Raw genomic sequence first — 22,766 nt, forward strand, 5'->3', positions numbered from 1 at the left:
TGAATATAATTGTGTTTCAAACTTAATTTTAAAGTGTTCCGGGTGTAATTCCAGAGCAAGTATCGTTACCACCCGTGGCTTGTAGAGTAATGTCTTTGGTTGGATTCTTCTCGTCCTTAACGTTCCTCTCGGCCTCTCCTGCAACAATGAACGAACTGAGGGCTTGGCTTTGTGCCAAGCGTACTCACTCCGACGCTCAAGTCAGTAAACTCAAAGGATTAAGTTGTGTTACTTGGCTAGATATGTATTGTAGAGAGATAAGGGAGATATTACCAGATGAATAGTGTATTTAGGTTAAGTTGTGGGATCCTTTCCTCAATGAAGGTTGAGGAGTATTTATAGGCTTTCACCTTTTGTCACGTAGTGGCCAAGTGGCCAAGTGGCTTATCAGGTGGAAAGACCGTTCTACCCTCGGCCGATGGACCTACGGCAGGCCGGCCGAGGGTCTTGGATGTGAGTACGCGGATATGTGCTCCATTTGGCGGGTTGCCATGCCGATACCCCGCTAGCGGAGCCGATGGGTCGCATCGGCTAAGCAAGTATAAGTCGTTGACTTGTTGTGGATATCTTTGACCTTGTTCAGTGTGTTGACTTGGTCAGCGGTGCAGAATATGCCCCATCAATTTGCCCCCAGCGTAGTCTATGCCGTGGTATGGGCTCCGATGTATGCCGAGCGTATATTCTGCAGAGTAAATTTCGAAAATCTTTCTGTATCGGTGTCTTCTTGTGTACCAGCGTGGCTCTTGCTAGGCCGCTCCATATACCATATCCCCCCTCCACATGGATGCGTAAAGGGTATCCGATGTGGAAAAGAACATGATTTGGCCGAGACCAGGGCCGAGAGTCTTAGGTTGATTTGTATTGCCCCCCGGTGCTTCCGGCTTGGTTGATCGGTAGCCGCGGAGACTAGATACCTAGGAATTTGTTTGAGGGAGATGAACAGTTGAAGAGATGTGAATAGGCGTGTTGAAGACGTTTGGTCACTGTTGCATTGATTGACATTCAAATTGCGACGATTGACATTCCGCGGTTGCATGCTTGACACGTGTGTGTTCGCCGATTGGTTGACGCTTCATGGGTCGTGCCCTGATTGGTCCTTCTTCATGGGCTTTTCTCTATAAATAGGGTAGTTATTCCGTGATTTTGGCCTCCATTTTATTTTCGAAAATTTTTCTCTAAAATCTTCATCTCTCCAAACTTTCAAGGGTTTTCTTCTTCTTAATCTTCGGAGGATTTGATCCGGCGAGTGTTTTTCTTTAAGGTAAACAAGCAAACTTTTATTTTTTCTTGCTAGTAATCTTTGTGAATCATGTCTTCTCGCGATCGGGATTGGTACTTCCGCGGCGGGGGTTCCCCGTCGCGTTTTGAAGAGGAGGAGGTGCGGAGGCCATCCCGCTAAGGTTTGGGGGCCCAGGTCTTCTTCCTCCGCGGTGAGATGTCTCTCTGGAGGAGTTGGAAGATGAGGATGAAGATGAGGGGGCTCCTGGTGACGGTGGGAGGGTTACTACTCCGGATCGTGGTGAGGGGGCTCCCGTTGGTGGTGGGAGGAGGGCTATTCGGACCATGGTGAGGGCCGCACGACCGGCCTCGACCGTGCCTGGACAAACAAATTCGCAAGCGACTCGGGGAAACTCTTTTCGGAGATCACTTCTTCCTTGGTGAGGGGTATAAAATTGTTTTCCCTCGGGAGGGTCAGGCGGTCTCTTTGTCCTCCCCCGGTCATATCGGCGTGTACATTAGGCAATTGGAGTACGGGCTCCGGTTTCCTTTGAACGAACACGTCGTGCCCATCATCAGAGCTATGAATCTTGCCGTGGCCCAACTGCATCCGTTGGCCGTGAGGACAATAATCGGCTTTGTATGGCTCTGTCTCTTTAAAGGGGAGGTCCCTACGGTTGACTTATTCCGCCGACTTCATAGTCTTCGGCCGTCATTCGCCCGAAGGGTGGGGTGGTATAGCGTGCGAGACGGAGCGGGATATGTCTCCGTAAACAAACTCACTTCCCGCAAAGGCGGCAAGAGCGATGGGTGTACGTCCAAGTGCCGGAGGACTACCCGTTGCCTCGGTCTTTTCAGGGCCCCGTTCACCTACGGTGTGAGACCCGGGAAGAGTATGAGAAATACGTCTCCCGGGGTAACAAGGTTAAGATGGACGTTACTTTTGTCCCTCTTTCTGCGGATGAGAGGCGGGCAATGCGGCTATTTGATCTTTGAGGAGGGATGGCTGCCCCCGACCCAGATTATTCTTCAGGACGAGATGCTATGCCGCGTCGGCCTCATACCGGCCCTCAGCTGGGGTGAGTGGGGTCGGTGTGAGGCCCACCTTTGCTTGCTATGTTCTTTTTCTGAGCTTTTGCTTTTACTTTCTTTATGTAACTCTTGTTCGGTTTCTTGCAGATCGGTTCGGTCGGGATCTGTCAGAGAAAGACTTGGGGAGGTTGGGGCTTGATAAGGACGGGAAGGTTCTCACCCGTCATCCTACGGCTGAAGTGAAGGATCGCCGAGTGTCCCCTAACGAACTCATGGAAAAACAGACGAAGGCGTTGGATTAGGAGACGGCTCAGACACGGGTTCTTGGTGGTGTGCCGAAGAGATCGAAGAAGGCGGCGTCCAAGTCGGCGGCCGCTTCAATGGCAACTCCCTCTTCGACCCCAGCGGCCGAAAAGGCTCACGTGGAGGTGATCAACATTTCTGAGGAGGAGGTGACTGTTGCTAAGGCCCCTTCTCCGAAGAAGAGGAAAGACCCACCGTCTGCTTCCGCCGTTGCCGGGGAGGAGCCTGCTTCCACCAGCACTCCGACTAAGAGGGTTCGAACTGGTACGGATTTAACTTGTGGTTCGGATTTAGCCGGCTCGTTGGGTATTCCGACGACAGCTTTCGACGTGTCAACGCAAGGTGACCTGGATGCTCTGTGTAAATTTTTTGTAGATCCATCGTCGCGGCGCCTGCCGTTCTCACCGAACCGCGACCGAGAAGGCGCGGCGAGAAGGCGGCTGAGAAGGCTGGTGACCAAAACGTCGTTGTGGACTCCTTACCCCAGAAGTTTACTCCCACCGAGCTCGTGGCGGAGGGCGAGAAAATATACAAGAGGCTGGGGAGATGGAGTCGTCTGGCCGCCTCCCTTATCATAGAGCAGGAAAAGGCCACGGCCCAATCCGGCCGGCGATTACAAGGCTCCGCTTGATCTCTCCGCTGCGAAGGGGAAGCGGGAAGGCTAAGCTGGATCTTCATCTTCTTTGTGAGGCGTGCGGCGGAGGAGGCCGAAAAGCTCGCGAGGGCTGAGAGGGCCAAAGTTGAGGATGCTGATGGCGCCACGGCCAAGATGATGGAGGAGCGGAATAGGTATAAAGGTGCCTACGACGCTGTGGTTGCCAAGAGGGACGAGTGGGAGGGTCGGTTCCATAAGCAGGCGGAGGTGCTCAGTAATGTGCAGGCTATCCTTGCTCAAAAAGAGAAGGATATTGAAATGCTCCAAGATGATCTCCTCCCTAAAATGTGCGTCCAGTTCCGGGACCAGGCCGAGGAGGCGGCCAGGGAGGCAATCAGAAGGTCTGTCCCCGACGGCTCTTTCCCGTGGGATAAATATGACCAGTTCATGGATGAGATAGCTGAGGCGGCGGAGAAGGCGGCTGCTGAGAAGGCGGAAGCGGCGAAGGCGGCTCAGACAGCTGAGGCCAAAGAGTTACTTGGAGATGGTCAGCCTTCCTTAAAGCCGGCCACCGAAGATGCCGTTGCTACAGTTGGAGGGCAACGGCAGGCATAGGGAGACGGGCGGTCGTCACCGGACTCACCCGGCGTCTCGGATAGCTTCAGCTGTTCGGGGGCCAACTATTGAGCCTTCTCTCCCTGCCATCCTTTTGGCGCTTCAAATCCCAAGTCCGTAATCTTTTGCTTTTTCTGCTTTTTCCGCTTTTTGTAAAACTTTGGTAGGTAGAGTTTAGGCTACCCTCATGGGGACGGCCGTCGTTTGTACTCTCCTTGCAATTACCTGTAATAAAGTTATCTTTGCCGGCCTTTGGCTTGGCCGGGGCTTCGATCATAGTTCTTCGTTTCTTTTCACGTTACTGATTGAGTGCGCTCGTTTCCACACTCGGCATGACCGAGGTAGTTCGAATGCACGTCTCAACTGTGTTCAACGTCTTTAGCGTTCGTAACTGTGTAGGCATATTGACCGCTAGATTGGCGTCTCAATTGCGCTGAGTATACGTCTCTCTTTTAGCGTATCGGCCGTCGTGTTCCCCGTCGCTCTCGGTTTTGACCGAGGTAATCGGGGTTGCGGCTTTGATAGCGTCCGTAACTGCGTAGGCATATTGACCGCTAGATTGGCGTCTCAATTGCGCTGAGTATACGTCTCTCTTTTAGCGTATCGGCCGTCGTGTTCCCCGTCGCTCTCGGTTTTGACCGAGGTAATCGGGGTTGCGGCTTTGATAGCGTCGAATCTGTGTAGGCATATTGACCGCTAGATTGGCGTCTCAATTGCGCTGAGTATACGTCTCTCTTTTAGCGTATCGGCCGTCGTGTTCCCCGTCGCTCTCGGTTTTGACCGAGGTAATCGGGGTTGCGGCTTCGATAGCGTCCGTAACCTGGCTCCTCCCCCCATAGCGGGAGGGGCTCCTTCTTCGACTCGGACTTCTTCTCCAACTCTGCTGAGTCGGACTCCTCTGGCTCCTTCGGGGTGAACCTCGTTCGTGCGGCGGGGACGCTGTCCTTCCACGAGTGCGGGAAGGACTTAGGTCTACCGCGCCCACTTTGGGCTCCCGGCGACTTTGGTCGGCTTCTCCTAGTGCTCCGTCCAAATTTCTCGGAGTCACATTTTGGGCCCTGGTCTCCCGGACAGTTTCCGCCGCTCTTGTCGATGTGACAGTGTGAGCAGGCGTACTACTAATTAGGTCTAGGAGCATTTTCAGTTTTGCTATGTCAACCACATGTCCCATGATGGTGACCTGGTTGGTGGCGCGGCGTGTCGGGTATTGATGGCATCCCGAACTCCGGTTGGACTACACCGCCGGTGGAGGGTCGTATGACTCGAGAATTGTTGAAAGTATCATCTTGGTAAAATGCGTTTCGTCGATTCTGTTGCATCTTGTTGTTTCGACATTTTCTTAGCTTTTTGGGTGGGTTTTTGTTGGTTTTTTTTTGTTTGGGAATGAATGTGACTAGCTTCTAGTGTCTTTTCCCACAGACGGCGCCAATTGTTCGGGTGTAATTCGAGCAAGTATCGTTACCACCCGTGGCTTGTAGAGTAATGTCTTTGGTTGGATTCTTCTCGTCCTTAACGTTCCTCTCGGCCCTCTCTGCAACAATGAACAGGCGAGGGCTTGGCTTTGTGCCAAGCGTACTCACTCCGACGCTCAAGTCGGTAAACTTAAAGGATTAAGTTGTGTTACTTGGCTAGATATGTATTGTAGAGAGATAAGGGAGATATTACCAGATGAATAGTGTATTTAGGTTAAGTTGTGGGATCCTTTCCTCAATGAAGGTTGAGGAGTATTTATAGGCTTTCACCTTTTGTCACGTAGTGGCCAAGTGGCCAAGTGGCTTATCAGGTGGAAAGACCGTTCTACCCTCGGCCGATGGACCTACGGCAGGCCGGCCGAGGGTCTTGGATGTGAGTACGCGGATATGTGCCCATTTGGCGGGTTGCCATGCCGATACCCAGCTAGCAGGCCGATGGGCTGCATCGGCTAGGCAGTCTAAGTCGTTGACTTGCTGTGGATATCTTTGACCTTGTTCAGTGTGTTGACTTGGTCAGCGGTGCAGAATATGCCCCATCATAAAGTAAATTCTAAAGTATGGATATCCGATGGATATCCGCATCCGATCCGATTATTTTGGATACCCGAACATTGGATATCCAAAACATTTGGTTTGGATATTGGATATCTAATTTCAGGATTTTTAATATGGATACCCGATCCGAACTAGCACTTTGGATCAAATACCCGATCCATACTCTGCCCTAGCCCGGGCTACATCTATTTACCATTAAATTTTTTTCATTAAATAAAATTAGTTAAAGTTGCATAACCCATAAATTTATCATTAATATATTTTTTTATGACATATCCTAAAATTACGATGAAATAAATTTTGAGACAAATTCACTACTTCCGCTATTAATATTTTACTGTTATTAATGAAATAATAGTAATAACATTTCACTACTTGCCCGTAATCATTGTTACTTTCACTACTCCCGCCGTAATTATTGTTACTGTCACTACTGCCGCATTAATATTGATTATTTCACTACTCTCGCCGTAATTATGGTTACTTTCACTATTGCCGCATTAATATTGATTATTTCACTACTCTCGTTGTTGTTTCTACCACTTTCACTAATAATATTATTACTTTTACTATTCAAATAAGTGATTACTATCATATAACTATATCCAATAATGTTACTACAATTCTTTTCTTTACTAACGAAATTACTTTTACTACTTAAGCATGCAATTTTAAGAGGATTCTATATTTATATAAATATATTACATATATGCATTAAATCAAATCGAAATAATTATGCAATATTATATATTATGGAATCTAACTTGAATTATTTATAACCTACTTATATTATATTTTTGTATGTTAAATAATTAACATCTCTATGCATCTATTAAACTATAAAGTTTAATAAAATTGCATAGATTTTAAATTTAATATATAATTTTATGATGATAATAATTAATAGCATAAGTGTAAATGTTTATACTAATTAATTTTTTTATTTTAAGGAAATTGACTATCTTCTAGTCTTCTATAAATATTTAGGAAAATTACCAAACATCTTTTTTTTCAGTTTCCTTGAAATTGACCATCTTAATTAATTATTTTATTTTAAGGAAATTGACCTTCTTAATTAATTATTTTATTTTAAGGAAATTTACCATGTTTTAGTCTCTTACAAATGTTTAGGAAAATTACCAAACTTCTATATAATTTAATTTTAACCCAAACTATATAATATTTGCATTGAAGATCCCTTAATCGGGTCCATCACACGGTGCTAGTGATTTAAAACTATATAGTATAATTAATTTGTATAACTTTCTTTAATTACATGGAAGTCCCTTGGTTTCTGGATTTAATATATATTATTGATTGATAAATAAATCGGTTACCTTTTCAGCTAGTTTGCCAAAGACATTTGTATATAATCGGTTACCTTATCAGCTCTTAATTTTCAGCTATCTTATAAGTTACCTTTTTCAGTTTTCAGTTAATTTTTCAGGTTTCAGCTACCTTTTCAGGTAGTTTTGCCAACAGAGCCTTAGTATATAAAGGCTTAAATTCATTATTGATATATACAACTCAACATTAATTCTTATAGTTTATTTTGGTTTTGTGCCAAAACCAAGCAAAGATGAGTGAGCCAATTATTGGATGACAAGTGGAGTAAACTAAATGTTGATGATAAAATTGCTCATTAAAGGCACTTCCAAAATAAAAAGGTAAAGAATTGACTTAGACATTGAAAATGGAATAAATCAACAAATGCTCGGGGCGGCGGACTGGAATAAAGGACAAGGCAAACCAATATGGCCAAATTATCAATAATTAGTGTTTGTTACACTTTTTATGGAGCAATCTCAGAGATGTTACAACAATACAAGATCAGACTTGTGTGAACAGCCCGGCTCATTTTCCAGTAATGCTCAAATACTTTATTACATTTTTGAGCAATCCTCATACAAAGGACAAGGCAAACCAATATCTAAATAACAATACAACATGCCATAACAGCATACGGTTGTCCTACACTCAGATCACTGGATGTCACACCATGTACGTCATCCCCACCTCTATGACGTTCATGTGAGGAACTCTTAAAACCGCAGCACCTCTCCGACAATTCCTTCTTAGGAAAGCATAAAAGTAGTTGATTACAAGTTTCTTAAGGAACCATGATTCTTTCTTTGCTCGAACATCAGCATCCCCAAGCAAATACGTGAATCCCGAGTCAATAGCCTCTCTGAGGGCGGACAGTTCGTACTCTACACTTGGGTCATCCTCTGACGACATCACACTAGATGGCAACAACTCCTCGTTGCTTTCTTCAAATTTTGGGTTTTGCATCAAAGGTGTTAGCAAATCATCGGCCACACTGTTACTTGGTCCAGACTCTCTTGACCGGACTGAGACACAGTCATCCAAATCATCGTCCACACTGGCCTCTAGGGCAAGATCTATGGCCTCGCTTTTTAGGAACTTTTTGAGGCTATCGATAAGCAGTTGTTCAAATAAGTGATGGTCTTCCTTCCGGACATCCTTGTAGCCATATCGAGCAATGCATCGAAACATATGGTAGTCTTTAGGGCAAATCCTTCGAAAAAGGAAGCGTTCTTCTTGAGGTACGACAGGGACCGGGACATATTTGATGCAAACAAAGATGATGGTAGAATGAATCCCCGGGAGACTAAGAAGGAACTGCCCTAAAATTGAGGGGACACCCAGAACTAATTCATTGTACATTAGTCCTATTCCGGGGACCCTTACAGTTCCTAAGGTTGAACCGAGATCATCCATGACCTCTACGGAGAGTTTATTTCTCACTTCACTCCGATACTTGAGCACACTCCCATAGTTCCACGTGTACATTACCAACAACAAAAAAGCAGCAAAAGCGAGAGGAAGCCAACCACCTTCTAAGACTTTTGATAGGACTGCCGATAAGTAAATGAGCTCTATTGCCCCGAAAACTATAGGGAACGCTAGAGCAAGAAATAAATTGGTTTGCCAGATTAATAGCATCACGAGTGTTACCAAGGCGGTACTCACCAGCATGACTCCAACCTCGGCAATGCCTGAAATCACATGTTCGGGCCGGCCTTAGTATAGGTAATTTTGGTAAAATAAGGTTTAAAAAAGAAAGAAATTGGTAAGGGGAAAATGCTGACCATATGCATTTGCAATATTCGTGGTACTTCTAAAGGATGCAACCACTATCAGACACATTACCATCAGGAACCAATTGATTACAGGGATGTAAATTTGGCCCATGAGCGTCTTAGATGTGTGAACAATCTTCAGCCTTGGGAAACATCCTAGTGACATAGACTGCTTTATCACCGAAAATGTAGCAGAGATCATGGCCTGGCTGGCAATAACGGCAGCAAGCGTAGCAATCACAAAGACAGGCCAGAAAAACCCGCCTTTTTTTGCAAATAGTTTTACAAATATGTTAAAAATATACGGAGTATAATTTAATTATGATTCAAGAAGATGAATGATGTTTAACAAGGATTACCTGGCACACAACTGTAGAAAATACGGTCAGCTGAGGTCGGATACTTGATCAAATACGCACCCTGGCCCATGTAAGCAAGCAGAAGGCAGGGAAACACAACTGAAGTAAATGCAATCTGAAGAAAGAGCATAACAGATTTTAGAATAAAAAGAAATTCAAAAAGAACAATTTAAATTTAAAGTAGACTAATACCAGTAACACCTGCAAATCTGCAATGACCCAGACCCGTACTAACCCAAGGCGTAATGACCTGTTTGCTAGGTAAAATTATATTCAAGCAAAAATGTGTACCTGTATGGATCGAACAGAGAAGTGACCTAGGTCAGCAAACATTGCTTCAGCTCCTGCAATCATTAAACTTAGCAAGTCACCAAGGTAACGATCAAATTAACAAGCTGACGAGGAATTTCCAATATGGTTTTTGGATATAATGAACTAGTTAGTTCAAAGTGGGTATAAAAGGCCGATAAATGCTCTTATGTTTTCACGAAATAGCAGATACCTGTGATGCACAAAACACAGCCACCAAGAGCCGACCATGCTTGTTTACCATTCTTGATAAAGAAAAGGTAGATGTAAGCGGGATTTAGGGCCTTGACAACAAATATGCCGTGTCTGCACATATTGTAAACTCCAATAGATGCCAAACAAACGAACCACAAAGCAAGGACAGGAGCAAATGAGATCCCGACTTTGCTTGTCCCAAAGCTCTGTATGCTAAAAAGACCAACCAGGATGATCATTGAAACAATGACCACAGCATCTGTCAACATATCAAACAATTTACAGCTGCTCATTCTACAAATAATCTTCACTTCCTAAGCTCAAAACTTGTAAAGAACACATCAGCATACAAGCATAGGTACACTTACTGGAATCAAATCCATTTATCTCACCCTGCAAGCCACTCACAGCTGACATTACTGCACAGCGAAAAAACATGTACTCCAATAATTACATAACATAAAACGCATTAGCAACAGTAAATAGTAATTAACACACTGCAATCAATCGCAGATTTTTGCTTTTCTATTCTATCTAAAAAGGCTATGATAATCTCATACCGGACATAGCTGGAGTTAAGATACCATCCCCTATAATCAAGGAAGTTCCGGTTAGAACCACAAACAACAAAATTGCTTTCAAGGAGGATTTCTTCTCCAAAAGCTCTTTAATATTCAATGCCCTTTCAAGTTCTGGGGTGGGTAATTTAAGTCTGTAACTCGAGATTCTTTCATCAGCTGGTTGCCGGTTTGGAAGCATATTCACATTAGCATACCTAGATATCAGTGAATATAGTGCAAAGGTTCCTCCTTCCCCGTTATCATTAGCTTTAAGAACTAGAAAAACATATTTTGTTAAGGGGACAAGAGCTATTGTGTATAGGACTACTGAGAGAGCCCCCAGCACATCTACATCAGATGTAATAGACACCTTGCTAAACACATCAGTGAAGACATACAATGGGCTTGTACCCAGATCACCATACACAACACCAAGAGTTTGAAATGCCAAAGCAAGAGTATGCCATCCACAAGTTTCCTTATTATTATTATGGTGGGCATGTGCAGCAGTAATCTCCATGGCTTCAACATCAAAAGAATCAGCCCTTTTAGGCTTCTTAATAAGCCTTCTCCTAATACTAAATCTATTCCTCAACTCATCCTCCTCCTCCATTTGTGACCAGTCTTGAGAATCAACTTCACTACCATCAACCCACCTTGATGATGTCCCACTTCCACCACTCCCAACCCATCTCAAACTACCCTTCTCTTCTTCTTCTTCTTCTTCTATCCCTTTCATTCCTTCCTTCCTTAACTAATTAACTAACACTAACAAATTGTCCAAAATTTCCAATCTTTTAATTTTTAATTATGATAATGCTAGTTAAGTTATTTCTATAACTGTCAATAACTCTTAAGATGAGATGAATGAGGAAAGTTTTCAAGATGGGGTCATTTTGATGTGTGAGAGACAGAAATGATTGTATGAGACCATAATTAAAGTCATAATCGAGTTCGCTATAGGTCAGTAATAATTGCACTCAAATCAAGGCAATTTACAAAATTTGGCCGCCCAATAACCGTTTCACACACCTATCATCAATCTTCTCATCTGTCCTTTTCTGCTTCTAACACACCTTTTTAAGACTAGTTGTTGTATTATTATTACTTACGGGTTTTGCCTTCTTTGCTTATTCTTTTACACAAATTCTCATTATAGACGGACACTATCCGTCTATATGTATAGACGGATACCATTTTCCCTAATAAAATATCCGTTTGCTATAAAGTGGGAAGCACATGGGGGTGCCCCACCTTGTTCCCCCTACCCATTTTATTAGAGGTCTTTACCCGTCTGTTCGCCCCACCCGTCTATACCAAGACCTATTGATTCTTTTAACCAATTCTAATTTAGTAACGATTTACATAATTTGAAGCAGAAAGTAATGAGCAACACTGTAAAATAGGTTGAAACTCCTACAACGCCGCATCGTATTAGGGAAGCAACACCGTAAATAGATTGAAACTCCTACAACGCCGCTTCGTATTAGGGGAGAAAAGCCTTAAAGATGATGTATAAGCATGTTTAAACAAATAGTTTTAAAGTGACTCAAACCCACTCATTTACAACTTTTCTTACTCGCCGTTAAAGTGTGAGCATATACAAAAAATGAATGCTCGGGCTCAAATATCCAAACACGTTGAATAATCTCACAAATAATGTTTGAACAAAGATGGGGAAGCAAAAGATAGAAAATAGGTTTATTTTTACAAGGAAGAGAACACCTACCATAGAACACAAGCGACTCGGCTAACTCCCGTTCGCAATTTGTCCTTAATCCTCTACAGTTTTATTTGAGTTAATTACCTTATTTGGAAGTATTATTTAAGGAAAGTCAAATACAATGTAGGTGAAAAATCTTGATACGCAAGCAATACCTCAATGTATTATTATTTGCGAGTTCTTTGATTGGCAATTTTTTTTTTTGGTGTAAACCGGGGTGTCCACCGTCGACAACAGTGTATAATCCCCCCCGCCGCGCGTGCTCTCACGAAGAGGTAAACGGCTGGCCAAAGAGTTTGCTCCATTCCCATTGGCAGGGATCGAACCCCTGACCTCATGGTTAAGGGATGAGGTGACCTCATGGTTAAGGGATTGGCAATTTATTTTAATTTGTTCAAGTTTATTAACAAGAGTTAACCGAATTAAAGGAATGCATACATTTTCCCCCACCATAACAATGACAATTTTCTTATGTGCCAAGTTCAATGAAATACATATCCTTTATTTTATATATCATGGTAGTAATAAAAATTGCCCAAAAAAGTTAAAGCAACAAATACCAAGAGTAATTAGTTCCCCTCTATCCTTACGTGAAATAAAATACATTGGCAATATAAGTTTCGGCTAACAAAAAGTACGAATGGGCTCATTGAAGTGCATCTCAAAGTTAGACATTATAAAACAAAATCCTTTTGTACAATAAAAGAAATGAGATAAGTGCCTTGAAGAGGTTAAATTCATGTCATTCCAAACGCTACTAAGCTAAAATCTAAGCATATAAGTGATAAGTTTCTATATGGCCCATAGGCCATAGTTCCACTCAAGGTTAATCCCAATGAAGGTAAGGTAACACTGGTGAGGCATGATCGGGTGAAATGCACCAGCGTCTAGCAAAGGGGAGGAAAAAAGACGCTAAATTGCATGAACCGACCGACCCTGAACAGCTCCTATACGATCCAACCTGAAATCATGAAATCATGAGAATGTGGTATATAATACACCATAGTGTCGGTATTATACGAAACAATCCAACTAAGAAGAGAACTCTACTCACTAATTTAACAACTCTATTCTAAAGAGAACTTTACCCGTGTCATTTAGGCTTCTAATAGCCTAACCCATAAAACTAAGAGAACTCTACTCACTAATTTAACACCAACTCTATTCTAAAGAGAACTTTACCCGTGTCATTTAGGATCCTAATAGCCTAACAGATAACAACTAACCACAGACTCCTATCCTTCCATCCCTCCCCCTTTCCCCTCTCCAACAATATGCCATGCCTCCTTCCCTTTGAACCCACTATCAGCCATTAGCTCCTATTGCGACTCCCCCTCACTCCATCTCCCTAAGGTCGCCCAAATTGTACTCCACAATGATACCTTCTTTTTGTGCATCCTCCACCATTGACTGACTGCTCAGACATTACAACAAATAATTCGAAAACTACAACTCAACACAATTAGACAACGGTAATTAGCGGCCTTATATTATCACTACTTCAGGCGTGGTGGTCAGTACTGATACAAGCGGCAGTTTCATGGCTAAGTTCAAGGTGGAAACGCCAAGGAAGGCAAGTTATGAGGTTGAAAAGGCTAGGATCCTATGGTCTGGTCTAAATAGGTTAGGTGGTGTGTCGTCGGGTCACGGGTGGTTAGGTGAGCTTGGTGACGGTTATAGGCGGTATGGGCAGCGGTGGGCAATAATCTGGGCATAGTGCCATAGTTCTTGAGGGTGGTCGGTGGCGTGTTTTGATGAGAAGTGAACGACAATGATTTGGGTAGTTTGAGATGAAGGATGAGGGGTAAATCTGACTTTTCAATTTTAAGTAGCACAAATAATTTTCCTAAAATAGAAACGTGAACTATTGACTGAAACACCCAAAAAAAGGAATACGTAAACTATTGCCAGGGAGAGAGGGAGCATCTGTTTTAAAGAGTTACTTGAGTTCTGATTTTTTGTTATTCTCAACCCTTCAAAGCTCAGATTTTTTTGTCATCCAACAATCTAATTAACTACTTTTGTAGGCTGCTTGTGAATATAATGGCCTAAATTAAAGTGTTTTGTAAAATCCTGGTAATATGGTTCTCATGAACTACTTTGCAGATGATGGTTCATTTTTTCGGGTGTGGACTAATGGGGCACTTTGAAACTGTTTTTGAGAATAAAGGCTGCATATTACCTACCTCTCGCCTCTTTATAAGTACAGGAGTAAGGATGGCGATAATGTTAATTGACCGCAACATTATGTAGTTAGAAAATTAAACTGAAAAAATGTGTGTAAAAAAGAAAAACCAGATGAAAATTTCTTACCACTTCTTTGTTTTTTAGGAACTGCAACTCGGGCATTGTAGCGACCACCGTTACCATTACCTGATACATTTAACAAGCAAACACTTTATACAGAACAAAGATAAATAGAGTATTAACCATAATCAAAATGTTTGTGATTAACACCCAATAAGTCACTTTTTCTAACGTGGAAAGAACACGAGGTTTGCACAGAAAGTGGACAATGTTTCCGAAAAATGAGTCTCCTATTTGGATCAACCCCTTCCTCCCGATCTGTTGTTCACATACTAATCTCTTTCCTCTTTCTCTCTTTGTTCCTCCCTCCCTCCTATACTCCTCCATCTCTCAAGTATTACTCTGTATCATTAAACAATGTGAGTTCATTAAACCATTTCTTATATGCTCGCCTAAAAAAAACCATAATCAGCAGTTACTGAGTTGATAATTATTAACAAGCATGTTAAAATCTCCTAAATTCGAGTTCCTTTGCATCTCACAGTCTCTAGTCTAGATAATACAATAAACAAGCTTTAAAAAGGAATATCTACAAATATTAAGGAGAAGGCCTATGAATCACATTTCCTCTTTGGAGCATAATTTAGTTCGCCCTGGAACCTCAATTTTCATTCAACAACTAAGAGTAATAGTCTGAGACACTTTGAATGGGAACCAATGGTTGAGAGTCTGAGACCCTTACGTAACTAAGAGACACATGTGCGTCATATTATCTTCAGTAATGCCAAGAGATACAAACTGAAGGATATTTGTGCAAAAACTTTACAGCTAATAGTTCAAGATAATCTATATATATATATATATAAAAGAGAGTTTTTTCGAGCGATCTGAGAGCGTCCACATCATCAAAAATCAATTTAGGAAAGTATAATTTTTAATGTAAAAAATAAAGTGGTAAATCTTTTAATTATTATAATATGTATATTTCCTAAATTATATTTAAGTGATATTTCCAATTTTTATATCAAACTTTTACATTTCATTTGGCAAAAAAATATCGTTAAAAAAAGTATGAAAATAATATAATTAGCTTTGTGTTAAAAAATGCTATCATTAGAATATAAATTTCATATTATTTGCACATATTAAAGATGGTGTACTTCTTAATACGTAAAATTGTGTACTTTTTAGTATGTTTTGTCCCACATTGGAAAATAAGTAGGTGTGGTGAATATACTACATATAAATAGTAGAATTGTCCCATACCGAAAGATTAGTATAAGGTGATGTGATCCTATGATTATAAATAGGATGCATATTTGGAACTTATGTGTCCACCCAAAATTTTTTGAGTCTCATAAATATTGTTTTAAAGAGCTCTTAAGATTTTTTATCATTATCTACGATATGATATAAAAAATAAAGTGGAAATCGTTGGGAACTACCCGGGAAAGAGTTAAGAACATGAACAAGAAAATAAAAAAATAACTAAAGGTTTTACTAATGGTAATCTCCTGACACAATACAAAACTAAAAATTTTACTAATGGTTGTCCTCTGAATGCAGTAATAGAGCGTTAATGAGTCGTTATATGTACGATGTAGAGATCCATATCTAATGATCGAGACTAAGTGATTTTACCTTCAAAGAAAAATAATATGTATACAATAGTGATTTTTTAAGAAGAGACATGTATTTCTTGGTATGTTATATCTTTCACATTGAAAAATAATGTAGGCATTATGAACATACTACGTCTAAATAATTAAATTATGTATCTCACATTGAAATAATAGTATACGGTAGGGTGATTCTATAAATATAAATAGGAGGCATCCTTGAAACTTATGTATTAATCCAAAAATTTTTGATATAAAAGATATAGACTTTTTAGCATGTTATATGTCCCACATTGAAAAATAATGTAGGTGTTGTGAATATATTATGTATAAATAATAGATATGTCCCATATATATACATTTTCTATATTATATTAAAGTGATGTTTATAATTTTGATATAAAAAATTTATATTTCATTTGAAAAAAAAAGTATCGTATGAAAATTATATAATTAGATTGTGACAAAAAAATGCTATCATTAAAGTGTATACTGTATTGTATTGTATTTTCTCATTATTAAATCGGGTTGATGTCAAAGTAGGTGAAAAAAAAATGGTGTACTTAGTATGTTATTTGTCCTACATTGATAAGTAACGTAAGTGTGGTGAATATACTATGTACAAATATTAGAATTGTCCCACATCGGAAGATTATCATAAGGCATGGTGATCTTATGATTATAAATGGAAGTCATAACCCAAAATCTTTTGATTCCCTTAAGTATTATCAGGGATAACTCTTAAAAGAGTTTGTATTACTGTCTCTATAATAATGGTTTCTAACCTAAGTTAATGTTTGGAAAATCTTTTAGTTATTATAATATATACTATGTATTTCTTATTTTATATTCAAGTAATGTTTCTAATTTTTATATAAAAACTTTTAAATTTCATTTGACAAAATAATGTAGGTAAAAAAATTATGAAAATAATATTATTAGATTCATGGTAATAAATGCTATCATTAGAGTATATATAGATTTCATATAATTTGCACATATTAAAGATGATGTATTTCATAGTATGTTATATCTCCCACATTGAAAAATAATATAGGTGTGATAAATATACTACATATAAAAAATAGAATTTTCCCATATCGAAATATAGCATAAGGTGGGTGATTCTATGAGCATCCTTGAAACTTAGGCATCAACCCAAAATCTTTTGAGTCGCTTAAGTATTGTCTTGGAGAGCTCTTAAAAGTTTATATCATTATATTTTCTACCTATAGATTTTATATGTCCCATATTGAAAAATAATGTAGGTGTGGTAAATATACTATGTTTAAATAATATAATTAGAATTGTGTTAAAAAATATTCTATCATTAGAGTATAGGTTCTTATCATTTGCACATATTTTAATTATGATAAAAAAAATATAGAAAACAAACGTCCATGGTAGCATGTGTAATCTATCAAAGTTCAAGGTTACCATGAGAAATTTCCAATATTATAATGATATAGTTAATAAAATTTGCATTTAAAAGAGAGATATCCGTACCAATAAAACAATAAAGGGGGTATTATTTTTTAATTGTTATTTTATTGTCACGCCATCAAACTTAACGTCCATTTAACATCCTTTACATTAGGGGGTACCATGGACAAAAAAATGGAACCTCAAGGGTACTATAGGCAGATTTTTTAAAGTAGGGGTAACATGGAAAATCTAACAAAATTAAGGGGTACCACGGGAAATTTTCGTATCTCAATTATGTTAAATTTTTTTTGAAGAAAAACAACGTACAAATATTAATGGAGAGTACTTGATCATATTATTAAATTTAAATATAACTATTAGGATATATGAGCGAGCAATTATACGTATTCGGTATTCGAGATCTGGTTGGATGTCGAACTAAGTACAAAAAAGATGGAGTAATTCTGAGTATGTTACTTGTCCCACATTGAAAAATAATGCAGGTTTGATAAATATATATTACGTATAAATATTAGAATTGTCCCACATCAGAAAAAAAATCCAATTTTTGTGAATATATTACTTATAAATAGTAGAATTGTCCCACATCGAAAGATTAGTATAAGGTTGGGTGATTATATGATTATAAATAATAGTTAACCCACGTATATATAAATCTTTTATTTTTTTTGAAAGAGATATTTTAATAATATGTAAACAAATCATTAGACATATAATGTAAACATTAAACGCTTATAACGTTTTTTTTTTTTTTTTTTTTTTTTTTGCATTATAAATAAGCTAATTACCCCGTTGCAACGCACGGGCATTCAAACTAGTAAAGCAAGATATACTGGATATGACTATATGAGTTAACTGAAAGAATAAACAAAATCAAAACTCGTCAAGGGCATTTGCTCACCTTGTCAGTAATGTAGTAGTTGTATAGCTCTTTGAGCATCCTAACAACCCTTGGAAGAAGAGACAATGAATTGCAAGAAAGGTCTACCATCATCAACAAATCTGCATACAGAAGGGCCGCCAATCTTAATCCTCATACCCGAATTGAAGTTCATTGTAATCCAGATCATATTGGAGTAAATGATCTAATCCCTCCATTCCATTGAGATAGTCCACATTTATCCTTGTCGGTCACATGATGCAAACCTTGACAGATAGTGTCCCGTTTATCAATTCACATGGTACAGAGTAATGTGAAAATAGTTCTGATAAATAAAGCATGCAAAAGGTTGGACGGTGTCTTGAGATATATATTTGGACAGTTAATGGCCAAAGTTGCCAGCGTTTGAAAGTCGAAGTCAGCTGAAGGTGGAATAATTAGAATAGTGATAGTACAAGTTTTAGTCTGAAACGTGTTCTTGACATCAATCGTCAACTGAGTACTCTGTTGATTTTTGCGCTTACCTTCAAGATTCTATGTAGCGCATGATTCATCAACTAAGATTAGTCAGGTCAGGGGAAGGCTATTGTTACTTGAAATTTACTCCGTATGAGTTAAAGGCCAAGACAGTAATCCAAATTAAGGAAAGAGAGAAAAAGACTGATCTTTTTGTTCACCATACCAAGCAAATGAGGCTCATTTGACTGGATGGTAAGAAAGTTATTATTCTCCCTCAATATGCTTCATCATTCAACTGTCTGAAGTGTTAAATCGTGAATGATAACTAAAAGACCGAAATTAGAATCAATTCTACTCAGGTTGTCCTCATGGTCTTTCCAGATGCAACATCAAAACCAACGACGAAAAAATGATACTTGAATTATATACTGAGTATTATATACTACACATAAAAAAATGCAGATTCAAAAAGGAGAAAATGCAACTAAGCCCTAAAACAAGAAAAGAGTCTAAGGAGATACTGAAATTTACCTCACCAAACTTGAATTGAAAAGGATTAATGTGAAATGATTGAAGCCCATGTACTCTCCAAAAGCAAACCAATCATAACATAAACAAAAATCCTAACCTGCAAATTAATTAGAATTTAGAAGGCATAAAAGACAACAATTATTCAGTAACTGAGTTCATCAACACAGAACACTAAAAATCAAACCATCATAATTATCTTCATTTTAAGAAATGAGTTTCTCGCAGAGGTGTGACCTGACGAACCCGCCCACACTGATCAAGCATATCATCATCTTCATTTTAATCGGGTTACTGTCAAGATTTACTCAGGTCGTCATAGATGATATTAGTTTGAGGTGAAGAAGGAGGTTTGATTAATAATAAAGGAGAGAGGAAAAGAGGAAAAGAGGACATAAGAGTGTATAGATGATATTGGAGAAATGCAAGGATCTCAAATAAAAGGAGTGATGGGGAGGAATGTAAAGGAACAGAGAAAGAGGAAAGACAGACAGGAAAGATGACCTGATCCCGGGTGTTCTGCATAAAGACAAAACAAGAATAAACCACGATCATGCTTCATATAGTTCATCTGCACAAGAAGAGTGTGAATGGAAAAGGAATGAGTGATTGAGTATACACACAAGTTTAAGACAACTTCACCATTACACATGTCAACTTAAACATCTGTACAGATACTCGCAACGATTAAGCTAGCTAGTAAATTCATCGAGCGAGGTATTCCTCGTGAGCAGGTACGAAACCCGTCAAACTAAATCCAAAAATTGAAACTACACAAAAGCAAAAAAAAAAAGGTAGAAAAGTTCCATGACATCGAAAGTGAGGCCAGCGGTGTCGGAGTTCTTCATGGAAACAGCGCAAGCTTAAATTCACCAACTTGACCAACAAAGGTTTGAGACTTTGAGTGAGAGCACCCATGGAGTACTGGCTAATTGAAGTGAAGATAGCAGGTCTAGCAATCTGCCATAGGCTTTCATACTCTTGATAAAATTTAGTAATTGTATGTTATTAGCCTCTGGTTGTGCTCATGAATCATGATATCATTTGACTTCCATCACATAATTCCTATTAACTATAAACTATAAAAAAAATTAGGACACTCTACTAATTTGCTTTGCTGATTTAAACCTATTCATTTCTAAATAAATTAACAAGAAACAAAGCTGCAAATTACTTAATCCAGCAACCAACGAACCACAATAACATCATACTAAGGATACACAAGTAATCATTAATTCAATATATGGAGAGCATAAATCAATAGCAAATCAATACTATTAGAATCAAAGACCACATCAAAATCCGACAATCACAAATCAGATTAATTAACCTAATCAATTAAAAAACAAATTAAATTTTACAGATGAAAATGTAAATGAAATAACTCATATCATTAGAAACTCACCATTAAATAGATCTCAGTAGCTGAAAAACATCAAATTGGAACAATCAATCAAGCGGCTTCGTGTAACGACAAATTTTGTATTGCGATAACTGAAATACAATACAAAGCGTCAGGTGACATGTCTACCAAGCATGTCAGTTGACGCTTGATAGACATGTCTACCAAGCAGGACATGTCACCTGACGCTTCCAAGAAGACCTACGCAGCTATCCTGCGTAAGGGGTGCGCGTACGTTTTGCAGGGGGTGCACGTGTAGAGGTACGCGCGACGTTGACTTGTATTCTTGAGAGGGTCGAACGACTTGAGTCTCTCTTGAATATTTGTTGTGCTTGTTGACTGCTTACGTTGAATTTCACGAGATTTTCAGAGAGAATTTCAGAGCTTTTCTTTTCTTCAATTTTTCTATCCTTTGAAATGAAGGAACTCCGCTCTATTTATAGAGAAAAAGTTGGGCTTTCTCCAGCTTAGGGCCGCGGGCTCATTTCTCGACCCGTTTGCAATTTTAGCCCAATTTGACTTCTGTTTGGACCTGAATAACTCAGAATGACCCGAATTTAATTTAAAAGGGACAAAAATAATTAAATTGAGTAATTTATTTATTATTAACTCAAACTAATTAATTTATTTGATTTTCGACACTTAAATAAATTTTTAGTGCCTACAAATTGCCCCCTCGAGACTTTGTCATGCCCACTTTTGAATTGTTTCAGCGTGGCGGGGTCTCGATACATTCTTTTAGTTTAATTTGGAAGTCGACGGGCATCTATCATGTTGCATCAATAGCATTTTTTTTGGCCATCCTGTCATTATCTGACTTGGCGGATGACTGGCTGCGCACTGTGTGATCTTTATGTCACCCTGGTCATTTTGTAACCTTGACGGACGACATTTGAATTTTATGCTACCTTGGTCATTTTGTAACCTTGACGGATGACACTTGAATTTTAGTCACCCTGGTCATTTTGTAACCTTGACGGGTAACAGGGTAACATCTGAATTCATATTTGTCTCACCTCGTCTTGTTTATTCCTTGAGTATATTTGCAAGTGGCCAATTTTTTTTTGCAATTCTTGACGTAACAAAAAGAAGCTCACCTCATTGATTATCTTAGCCATGACCTCATGTGTAAAAATGTTGCAAATAAAATTTGTTTTAACAAACTTCTTATTATTGTTTTCTGTTAGAGGTGATTCATACTTCATCCTGTAAGAAAGTAAGAAATTTATTATTGCATTCAGTTATTTCCTTTCTTTCTTTTCACTTCAATAACTCATGTTCTCTGATATAATCATTTTTTTTTTGTCTTTGCAACTTGTACGTTCATAGCCATCAGCTAAGCATATACTTGCTTCTTCTAGCTTTTATCAACTCTCCAAATGCTTAGAAATTTATTATTGCATTCAGTTAAAGAAAGAGGATTCCTTTTGTGCTGTTTGATTTCTTCTTTTGCTGGAGCCTTTGGTTTCTTTTCTTTCTCTGTTCCCACAACTTTTTTTTATATGCTTCACACAAAGCAGTGGCGTCGCGCCTTCACCTATGGAGTTACTGCGTTCGATTCGTTATACCAATAGTGCGTGTTGGTTTTTGTTTACTGAAATTAATTTGTATTCACTCAAGTTTTCTTGTTCCAAATGACAGCATGACTTGCTCTACAGTTATCTTTATGGTGGTTGAAGCTACTTGGTAGCTGACTCGTGTTGGGAGCGAAAGGCGTAAGTGCCGTCATCGACTTCGTCAGCAACCGAAGTTCCAAACCCAAACGAATGGAGTGTGTCTTAACCGCTGCCGTTCTCACAGGACCTGTTTATATACCGGTTCGAAGTTAATGATTACCTGCTCCTGTTTTTTTTTATCAGCGACAGGGGTGCTCGCTATGGTCAGAGACTCCTTCACTCGATCATCGTCATGCTTGAACAAATTCGATCATCGTCACGCTTGGACAATTTGACCTGGTGTTTGCTTGTCGCGGTAGCCGAACAATGTGACGATGCGCCAAATTTGTTTTACCTTAGATTTCATCAATTACTCGGCTGATATGTGCTCCTATGTTCATGGCTAACTTCAACTTTTCTTTGTTAATTTGGTTCAGGTGTATATCGAAATCGAACTGATAAATCAATTATCTTTTCTTCGTCACAAAAC

General features: G+C 39.3%; 1 protein-coding gene and 1 long non-coding RNA gene across 2 annotated transcripts; both read right to left on the reverse strand.

The window, feature by feature from the left end:
- Positions 1-7,647: 7,647 nt before the first annotated feature.
- LOC141614235 (putative potassium transporter 12) lies at positions 7,648-11,251 on the reverse strand. Its single transcript, XM_074432996.1, has 7 exons — positions 10,318-11,251; positions 10,126-10,176; positions 9,756-10,016; positions 9,545-9,597; positions 9,254-9,368; positions 8,904-9,158; positions 7,648-8,810 (listed from the first exon to the last, which is right to left on the reverse strand). Exons 1-7 carry the CDS (start codon positions 11,054-11,056, stop codon positions 7,783-7,785), a joined length of 2,502 nt encoding a protein of 833 aa, XP_074289097.1. The 5' UTR covers positions 11,057-11,251; the 3' UTR covers positions 7,648-7,782.
- Positions 11,252-18,701: 7,450 nt separating this feature from the next.
- LOC141617814 (uncharacterized) lies at positions 18,702-20,037 on the reverse strand. Its single transcript, XR_012531222.1, has 3 exons — positions 19,724-20,037; positions 19,223-19,319; positions 18,702-18,766 (listed from the first exon to the last, which is right to left on the reverse strand). It is a non-coding gene; the product is annotated as an uncharacterized LOC141617814 (long non-coding RNA).
- Between the last annotated feature and the right edge of the window lie 2,729 nt (positions 20,038-22,766).

This window comes from Silene latifolia, chromosome 1 (assembly GCF_048544455.1).
Source record: "Silene latifolia isolate original U9 population chromosome 1, ASM4854445v1, whole genome shotgun sequence".
NCBI lineage: Eukaryota > Viridiplantae > Streptophyta > Magnoliopsida > Caryophyllales > Caryophyllaceae > Silene > Silene latifolia.